General features: G+C 50.5%; 5 protein-coding genes across 5 annotated transcripts in view; 4 read left to right on the top strand and 1 right to left on the bottom strand.

Moving 5' to 3' along the window:
• Positions 1-865: 865 nt before the first annotated feature.
• Positions 866-2,522, bottom strand: ASPGLDRAFT_59391 (uncharacterized protein). Its single transcript, XM_022548375.1, has 3 exons — positions 1,342-2,522; positions 1,145-1,280; positions 866-1,076 (listed from the first exon to the last, which is right to left on the bottom strand). The coding sequence occupies exons 1-3, from the start codon at positions 2,461-2,463 to the stop codon at positions 922-924; spliced, it is 1,413 nt and encodes a 470-aa protein (XP_022399075.1). The 5' UTR covers positions 2,464-2,522; the 3' UTR covers positions 866-921.
• A 911-nt stretch (positions 2,523-3,433) lies between these two features.
• Positions 3,434-4,703, top strand: ASPGLDRAFT_1495646 (uncharacterized protein; the record flags this gene model as incomplete). Its single annotated transcript, XM_022542045.1, has 3 exons — positions 3,434-3,438; positions 3,503-3,538; positions 3,614-4,703. The coding sequence occupies 3 exons, from the start codon at positions 3,434-3,436 to the stop codon at positions 4,413-4,415; spliced, it is 843 nt and encodes a 280-aa protein (XP_022399074.1). The 3' UTR covers positions 4,416-4,703.
• An 89-nt stretch (positions 4,704-4,792) lies between these two features.
• ASPGLDRAFT_130513 (2,3-butanediol dehydrogenase) lies at positions 4,793-5,899 on the top strand (the record flags this gene model as incomplete). The annotated part of the gene is made up of 2 exons (XM_022540970.1): positions 4,793-4,851; positions 4,915-5,899. The coding sequence occupies 2 exons, from the start codon at positions 4,793-4,795 to the stop codon at positions 5,897-5,899; spliced, it is 1,044 nt and encodes a 347-aa protein (XP_022399073.1).
• Positions 5,900-6,394: 495 nt separating this feature from the next.
• On the top strand, positions 6,395-8,058 carry ASPGLDRAFT_27223 (flavin-containing monooxygenase; the record flags this gene model as incomplete). Its single annotated transcript, XM_022543642.1, has 2 exons — positions 6,395-6,561; positions 6,627-8,058. The coding sequence occupies 2 exons, from the start codon at positions 6,395-6,397 to the stop codon at positions 8,056-8,058; spliced, it is 1,599 nt and encodes a 532-aa protein (XP_022399072.1).
• Positions 8,059-8,754: 696 nt separating this feature from the next.
• ASPGLDRAFT_1495642 (fungal specific transcription factor domain-containing protein) overlaps positions 8,755-9,213 on the top strand; it is a gene marked incomplete at its 5' end in the record, with an annotated part of 1,955 nt that continues 1,496 nt past the window's right edge. Inside the window, one exon of the mRNA XM_022542044.1 lies at positions 8,755-9,117. Coding sequence (XP_022399071.1) covers positions 8,755-9,117 — 363 coding nt within the window. The remainder of the gene's footprint in view (positions 9,118-9,213) is intronic.

The raw sequence follows: 9,213 nt of genomic DNA, 5'->3' as shown, positions 1-9,213 counted from the left end.
AATATAGGGCATAAATCAAATGCCTGTCCAGAAAGATAATATAGTCAATATTACTGTGTTGTGGTTGATAAATATGCCGGGTGGCTCGGGAATTACGTTATGGAAGCCTTGCGAAACAAGACTCAACGCCCTATTTGCAGGTTAAGCTTGTAGATTGCCAATAGTGACACACTTGATGCTTTGATATTCCTGCAATCCATACTTACTTCCTTCCCTGCCCATTCCACTCTCTTTACAACACCGAAGGGTGACTCGGCCGCGCTTATGAGGTTTGTTCACTCCAACCATACCGCACTTGAGCTTTCGCGCCACTCTCATAACGGTGAGCAGTCCTAATTTATGGGAAAAGAAGAGCTCTATTGACTTCTGACCCGTCACAGCTATGATGACTTCAACTGCATGAAGTCACAAAAGATTATTTTTGACGTGGGTAAATAGTATTTGCTATATGTGCAAATTCACTCCTCTTGCAGCTGTACGGAACGTCTTAGATAGATTCTTGCTTTATGCGACGAGCTATAAATACCTCCTGTATTCTAGTTCTCTATTAATTCATTGTCATTTCTTTTTATCGTACATCCATCACTTAGCCTTTGGAATCGTTCTTTCGTACACCCCGTCTTTTTCTTCTATGCAATTCACCCTGTTCCGGACTTGGATCCTGTCACAAGCTCCAAGCCATTCCTCTTGTTTCCACGAGCCCTTGTATATCATTAGGTTTGAAAGGAGTAAAGTCATTAATATTACATAAAGAGCTCTGGCCTCTTTCATCTACCACAAGTGTATGAAGTGTATGGTTCTTAGCATGAACAGGCTTCTGAACACTGAATGCCTGTATCACATCACACGATCCTTTCTTCATGCTCCACCCTTGCTTTTGTCTCCTCCTTGGCCTCCTGAGCAGCCTCCCGGTGGGTCATGCTACTGGAACTCGCATACTTGATGTCGAATAGCCGGTCCACTTCTTCCAGCGGACAGGCCCGCTGTCTCGACATAGAAATACCAGCAAATTGGCACCCAGACCAAGTTGGTAATGGCAAAAATCAGATAGTACTTCCATCCAATCTTCTCAATGCCTAAGAAGGTTCACCGGATGTTAGAATCCTGCAGAACCCGGATCAGAAAGACCATGCGCCACACATACCAACTGGAGTCACTGATACAATCACATACACACCGCACCAATTGACTGCCATTGCAATGGCACTTCCCAGGTTGCGCGTGCGGTGCGAATTGATTTCCGATGGATACATGAAGGGAATAGCAAGGAAGGACAACCCCTGGGATAGCAGATCGGGTTAGTAAGTAGTGTTAGCTAAAGGGGGTGAAGGGGAGACTCACAAAAAAGAAATAGTACAAGAAAATGAAGGCGACCGCAACGCCATTAAGAGCTTTGGTGTTGATCCCCAAGCCCAAAGCAGCCATGGCAAAACAGAGACATTGGCCTGCGGTGCCAAAGATCAACAATCGTCGACGACCGACCCGTTCAATCACAAGGGTCGCCATGCCCGCCCAAAACATCCATTGCATGGAATCCACCGCAGACAGGATCAAGGCCAACCGGTCGCTGAAGCCGAACGACCACTTCAACACAACGGGCAGGTAATAAGCGACGACATTGACCCCTCCGAACTGCTGCATAAAGTTGGCCCCGGCGCCCAGGAGAATCCGTCGGAAGGTCTGCTGCGGACCGTTGTGAAAGATCTCGCGCCAGCCTGCGCTTTGGATTTCCGCCTCATGGGATACGATGCTCTGGATTTCTTGCAGTTTTTGCAAGACCTCCTCCTCGTCGGGTGTTTTTTGCAGGAGGCGAGCTATCACCTCCTTGATCTCGGGAGCCGGGCAGCCCCAGAGATAAAGCCAGCGAGGCGATTCCACCGTTAAAGGTAGCCACACGGCGGTGGCAATAGCCAACACACATTGGAATGCAAGTGGAAAGCGCCAGCTGACTGACTGAGTCGGGATGTAGGTGAAGCCAAAATTGATCCAGTTGGCAAAGACGTGACCCAAGACCAGATGGGTGAGTTGGATGGCCCCGAGCTTACCGCGGTGCTCGGGTTTGCAGGTCTCACTCTGCCACATGGGGACAGTAGTTGTGTTGATACCGATGCCCAACCCGGCGACGATGCGTCCGACGATAAGGTGTGGGAGGGTATAGGAAGTCGCTTGGAGGATGCCACCAACGAGACAAAACAAACAGGCAAGAGCAATGGAGCGTCGTCGGCCAAGGACGTTACCGGTGAACATTGCAATGACCGCCCCGAAAATACAACCGAGGACATAAGTCGAGGTCATCTGTCCTTGGACTGTGGTATTAGGGTTGTTGAAGACGGCCAAGAAGGACTGATTGGACAGAATGCCGCCGAAAACGCCCTGGTCGTACCCAAAGAGCATGAACGCCATCCCGCAGGATATGGTGATTCCCACTGTGAGGTCTTTGCCCTGTGCTTGTGTTGAAAACATGATTGTAGGTTGGCGGAGGTTGCTCGAAACTGTACAGCAAAAGCAGACTACTCAATATGCAGACACCAACCGCGAGCAACGAAATAGGCCGGACAAAATCACCCCTTATATTTTGCCGCTGGTATGGATTTTCCTGCATAGGGGAAGTAACCGAAAGACAACAGTCCAGTCCGCCGAAGTTATGGGACATGCTTGCATAGAATGCGAACGTAGATCAACGAAATTATACTCGCCTGATAATCATATCTCGCATGTTTTGCGGGGCAGGGTCGGGATCCGTCTAGTGATGCACCTTCTGACATTATGGAAAGGCTACAACCGCATCGTGCCGCCTACACGCGACGTACCCCGTGGGGTCAACAATGTCTCAAACATAATTCGAGAGAGGATTGATGTGGGAAACTCCAAATCCAATGAATCTTCAATTGATCTTCACTTTGGAAAAGGAGCTTGACGACCGTGATGCATGATAGTGATTGATTGTCGGGCAAGTAGCCACGGCAACTCCACCATGTGGGACAGGAGCCAGGGAGTAATCACAATTTAACCCTAATTTATTCTTGCAGTTCTGGCATGTTGAACTTTCGAGGAGCGCTCTGGGTGAAACCGAAGAGTATCAACCTTGTTAAACCTTGCTAGCGGTGCATGGTCCCAGAGTTGAGCTGAGCCCCGCAGGCGTACTCTGTAGTCAAAAGCCCTTGAACCTAATTGATGCTGGACAACCGCGGTTAAATGGTCACTGTATGCGGGAATACTGAACCCCCCCCCCCCCCAAAACGCTGCTTCCCCATTGCACTAGATTGACGAATGACAGAAAGCTCGAATTGGTTAGTAGAGTGACGGACAGAAGACTCTTGCTTGCCAGGGAGTATGGTTTTAATCAGCCTGGCGAGGGTCATGGAGCAAGGACTGCCAGAGCTGGGGTACAGATTGCTAGTTAGTGGGAAATGAAAAAAGGACTTCCTCTACCATGTCGCTTGCACTCTTGATCTCCCACCACAGCATCTCCTATCTGAACTTATGGTAAAATGGCAGCCAGTCTTACTGCGATTGTGACCGGTTCAGCGCGCGGAATGTGAGCTACATCCTATCATATGTTCCAAAATCAACAAGACCCCAAGACACGACTAACACAAGATTCATATAACAGAGGAAGAGCAATTGCCCTCCGGCTCGCGCGAGATGGCTACTCAGTCTGTATCAACGACATACCCAGCTCCTCGACCGAAATCAACACTCTCGTCAACGAAATCAACGAGACGACTCTACCACTTCCCATCCCCACCAGAAACCCCATCAAACGACCCCGCGCAATTGGTATCGCCGCCGATGTAACCTCTTCTACAGCAGTCGCCGACATGGTCACCGAGACCGTCTCTCGCCTTGGCCCTCTCACCCTGATGGTCGCCAATGCCGGCGTCGCGACCGTCCAGCCCGCTCTCTTCGTTTCTGAAAAGGACATCGACAAGATCTTTGGTGTGAACTTTAAAGGCGCTTTCAATTGCTACTCACAGGCTGCTCGACAGATGATAGTGCAGGGGGACCCTGACATGTCCGCCGGTGTCAACCGGTACAAGATAGTTGGGTGTGCCTCTATCGCTGGATTCAAGGGCCTTCCGACGTTGGGGATCTACTCAGCAAGCAAGTTTGCCGTTAGAGGGCTCACGCAGTCTTTGGCGGGTGAAATGGCGAGACATAAGATTACGGTTAACGCTTATGCTCCGGGGATTGTGGGGACTGAAATGTGGGATGAGGTGGATGAGACAATGGGACAGCTCGAGGGGCGAGCAAAGGGAGAGAGTCTGAAGCTGTACAGCAAGGGAATTGCACTGGGCCGGACGGGGGTACCAGATGATGTGGCTGGCCTTGTTGGTGGGTTTCTCGCTAGCAAGGACTCGGATTATGTGACGGGGCAGACTATTCTGGTTGATGGGGGGATGCTTTTTACCTAGCTCGGTGTATTCTATTACTATGCTACCAAAGGCAGGATGCAAATCTTTGTTTGAGGAAGAACGGTTCAAAAAAAAAAAATAATAATAATAATAATAATAATAATGCTGTCTGAAGAAGACGAGCTGTGCCAGAAAAACTCCATAGTAGCACATCGCAATGCGGGGACCCCAGACTGGGAAGTTCAAAGTTTCACAGCAACATCCCGATTGGTGCCGCTCATCCTCCAGTAGAATTGACTGATTGATTGATATTAAATGTTGAGATATTACCTGTGCTCGGTTATATGCACCTTCGAAGAGGAGACATGATCTATAAATTCACGGGCTGGATTAGGAGACATTGGAGAATCAGACATACGTTTTGATACTCCAGCATCATGCAGGCTCTTCGTTTCCACAACCAACGTGATATTCGACTGGACAATGTGCCTAGGCCGTACGATCCCAAACCTGCCTTGAGCACACAGAGTCAGAACACCCAGGCTAAGCTCAGAGATAGGGAGTGTCGCCCACACGAAGTGCGAGTCAAAGTGGCATATTGCGGTATCTGCGGCTCTGACATCCATGAATACCTTGGAGGCCCTATCTTCGCCCCCAAGCCCGGGCACAGGCACCCTCAGACTGGAACATCTCTGCCTGTTGTCATGGGCCACGAGATGTCTGGCACTATTGCCGAGCTGGGCATAGAGGTTAAGAACCTGTCCGTTGGGCAAAAAGTGACTGTCATCCCCTTGGTGGCCGATTCACAGTATGGGACAAGTCCATGCGCCTCGTGCCTCGCCGGTCACCCCAACACAAGTAAGCAGGCGACGTTCTACGGATTCAGTGCCCCAGGAGGTGGGTTCGCCAATGAAATCACGGTTAATCAAGCGAACATTGTGCCCATCCCGGACAATGTATCGCTGGAAATCGCGGCCTTGAGCGAGCCCCTAGCTGTTGCGTGGCACATGGTGCGTACATCCGGGTTCGTCGCGGGTCAGAATGTCCTGGTCCTTGGCGCTGGTCCAATTGGGCTGGCGCTGCTCATGCTGTTGAAGGCGAAGGGAGCCGGAAAGGTCATTGTCAGCGAGATATTGCCCTTGAGAATCCATTACGCGGAGCAGCTGGGGGCGGACAAGGTAGTGAGCCCTTTGGCTGAAGACCCGGCTGCTCCTAATCCCGTGCTGGCAGCAGTGAGTGAGCTTACGGTGGAAGGGGTTGGTATTGCGTATGAAGCTTCTGGTCTTCAGGTCACCCTGGACACGGCCATTGCAGCGGTTATGCCGGGAGGGGTTGTCTTCAATGTCGCGGTGTGCGAGAAGCCCCTGCAGGTCAATATCAATGACTTTGTGATCATGGAGAAACGAATGGCCGGAGGGATCTCCTATACATTAGAGGACTTCCATGACGCAGCTTTCACAGGGAGAATGCTCCCGGATAGCATAAGCATCGGCTGCAAAGGTTGCCCAGAGAATGAAGAAGCTTGGTTGAGTGTTGCCATCTGAATTGCCCCGCGGTCTTTTGGGCTCGCGTTTTCGGGTGTTTCAATTGAGCCATCAAGCTTTCCGGGGTAAACATGATAGTATTAGTCGGCCCAGTAACTTTTTTTTTTTGTTTTTTCAAGAAGAGAAGAAAGAAAAGGGAGAAAGGGAGGGCCGGTGGGGGAGGGAACTCCTAGAATACGCTTTCCGACTTCCATAGATCATGAGTCGACGGCTGGCAAGGGGTCACTCACTCTATCCGCGGCTACATGCTCGCAGGTATTCGGGACGCCAGTTCTTCAGCTATCCATTCTTGATGTATGTGTCAGCTCGGTCTTTGTACAACCCCACGGCAAAACTTCTCAATCCCCGTGCGGGGTCGGTCTGGGATGATGAGCGAGCATCTTAAAATCAGATGAGGCAATACATAATAACTGGATCCTGGGCGTTGGCTCCAGGTGCTCTTGAAGACACGAAGTCAACGTGATAACGGCAAAACTCGATTACAACTCTCCAAGAATGACTTTCACACCTGACTTTGACGCCATTGTGGTGGGTGCCGGCTTCGGCGGTATCTACATGACCAAGAAGCTTGTGGACCAGGGGCTCTCGGTAAAGGTAATCGAGGCGGCGCCAGATGTCGGGGGAACGTGGTATTGGAATCGATATCCAGGCGCGATGTCAGAGTAAGAACCCGATGAGACGTGGTCGAGTCGTTGGGGTTGAGGTACTAAAATGTTGATTCATATAGCACGCGCTCCTTTCTCTACCGCTACTCTTGGGACCTCGAGGACCTCTGCCAGTACCCCTGGGATCGAGAATATTTAAACCAACCGCAGGTGTTGGTTTACCTCCAGCATGTCGTTGACCGCCATCACCTTCGACAATATATGCAATTCAACACGGAGATGAAAGCCGCATCGTGGAACAGCGAACGGAACGCCTGGATGGTCGATGTCTCCCCCGATCAAAAGCTGACCTCCCGCTATCTCGTGACCGCGGTGGGACTCTTATCCAGGCAAAACTATCCCGATATTCCCGGAATCCGCTCCTTCCAAGGCGAAATGTACCATACTGGTAGCTGGCCCGCTTCTCACGACTTCCGCGACAAGCGGGTTGGAGTCATCGGAAACGGATCAACCGGCGTTCAACTGGTGACCGCGCTGGCAAGCGAGGCAAAGCATCTGATATCCTTCCAGAGAAATCCGCAGTACGTGGTGCCGGCTGGGAACCGGGAGGTACCCCCGGAGGCGCGTCAACGCCTCAATCAATGCTGGGAGCAGACCTGGAGCGAGGCCAAGCACAGCATGTTTGGGTTTGGATTTCGAGAGAGTGCCATTCCAACCTTCAGTGTGAGTGAAGAAGAGCGAGAGAGGATCTTCGAGGAAGCCTGGGAGTATGGAAGCGGCTTCTACTTCATGTTCGGCACATTCTGCGACATCTCCTACAACGAAGACGCCAACCGAGCGGCTGCCGACTTTATTCGGCGGAAGATTCAGCAGACAGTGAAAGATCCTATCAAAGCGCAGAAACTGATGCCGACGGGATGGTTCGCCCGCCGGCCACTGTGTGACACTGGCTACTATGAAAAATTCAACCAGCCCAACGTGGATATTGTCAATGTCAATTCCAACCCTATCACTGAGGTCACCGAGAACAGTGTTCGCACCGCTGATGGCACCGCGTACGAAGTGGACGTCATTATCCTCGCGACAGGGTTTGATGCCGTTGACGGCAGCTACAAACGGATCCCCATCCACGGGTCCTCGGGTCAGACGCTGAGGGGAAATTGGAAAGATGAGCCCAAATCGTACCTGGGTATATCCGCGCCCGGTTTCCCCAACCTCTTGATGATCCTGGGACCTAAGGGACCGTTCACCAACTTACCGCCGCTCATCGAAGCTCAGGTCGAGTTTATCGCGGGCCTAATCGCCCAAGCGAACCAGGCGGCTTCCTGCAAACCACGGATTGAGGCGGACACCGATGCCATGATGCAATGGTGTCAAACATGCGATGAGCTTAGCGCGGGGAGTCTGTTCCGGAAGACCGACTCGTGGATCTTTGGAGCCAATGTGCTCGGCAAGAAGAAGGCGGTATTGTTCTATTTTGGCGGATTGGCGAATTATCGAAAGGTATTGGAGGGGACCGTCCAGGGTGGATACATGGGGTTTAAGCCATTCTAATTTTGAAGATTGTATTTACCCGTTGAGATTGTCAAGCAGAGTATAAGGAATGGCATGTTGCCGCGGGCACATGGAGGAAATTCGTCTACTGATAACTACCAGGTAATTAAATCTGCACGAATTAAACATATAACCGCGGTTGGAAGGAAGTCGGTGCAACAGTATCTCACATCTTCCAACAATGTCAAGTCAACGGTGCAGAAATGACAAGTAGACATAGTATGACAACCAATCTAAATTCAGACAAGACCGTTTTAAAGCGTAGAATATCTCCAACAGGCCAGCTAGCACAAAACACCACAATGTATAGACCTACGCGATATACCTCATGCACACTGTGTCGCTGTGAAAAGGCCTGGTGTGATGCCAGTCTAACCGGATTCCCGTGTACAATGTGTCGTCTTTCCAAGAATGAGTGTCGTCCAATGCAGGAAAAGTCTTTGAAGTCCGTTTCTGAGTTAATGCGCTTGTGTCTGGCTATTCATTGACAATGCGTTAGGAACAGTACGTCGCACACTGTCAAGGGTGCGAGTTGGGGGCAGCCAACTCCTGCAACCCTAGAGATAGATTCAGGTAGAGTGCCCTAAAGAATACTCTTACGGACAAACCCTTGGCTTACTCAATGTTACTTTTCAAGAATGTTTAACGCAACCAAAGGATGCCCTGGATTTCAGCTTTGTGCCCGGTGCCCGGGCCATGGCACAAACACCCCAAGTCCTCTCAACGGGTCCTCTTGACAACCTTTTGGCAGAAGTCCACAATTTGCTGGGACCGGAAAAGTCTCCCTTCCTTGAAAGACCTGTGTTGCCGTTATTTCTCCAGGATATACCATCAGGACTCCCGGGCGAGGATGTGCAATACCTTGATGCGAAGGGGGTCTTTGATATTCCCAACGCGAAACTCTGCCAGGAACTTTTAACAGTCTTTGTGGAGCATGTCTACCCTTTTCTTCCAGTCTTGGATCTCGAATCCTTTCTTCAAGCCGCAATTCGCAATGATGGGGTAAAGCAAATTGATCTACTACTCTTCCATGTGGTCATGTTCTCCACCACATCTTTTGTCAGGTGGACGCACCTCCAGCAAGCAGGATACCAATCGAGAAAAGACGCACGCAGGCAATTTTTTTTTTTTTTTTTTTTTTTTTTTTTTTTTTTT

This window comes from Aspergillus glaucus (assembly GCF_001890805.1).
Source record: "Aspergillus glaucus CBS 516.65 unplaced genomic scaffold ASPGLscaffold_15, whole genome shotgun sequence".
Classification (NCBI taxonomy): Eukaryota; Fungi; Ascomycota; class Eurotiomycetes; order Eurotiales; family Aspergillaceae; genus Aspergillus; species Aspergillus glaucus.
This window is presented reverse-complemented; position numbering and strand designations above follow the sequence as displayed.

Excerpts from the sequence above, each read along its gene's own strand:
- ASPGLDRAFT_59391 (XM_022548375.1), bottom strand. The coding sequence starts at position 2,463 with ATGTTTTCAACACAAGCACAGGGCAAAGACCTCACAGTGGGAATCACC. Across the intron at positions 1,281-1,341 it reads TCTTGTACTATTTCTTTTTT|GGGTTGTCCTTCCTTGCTAT; the intron begins GTGAGTCTCCCC and ends CTGCTATCCCAG. Across the intron at positions 1,077-1,144 it reads TGTATCAGTGACTCCAGTTG|GCATTGAGAAGATTGGATGG; the intron begins GTATGTGTGGCG and ends GAACCTTCTTAG.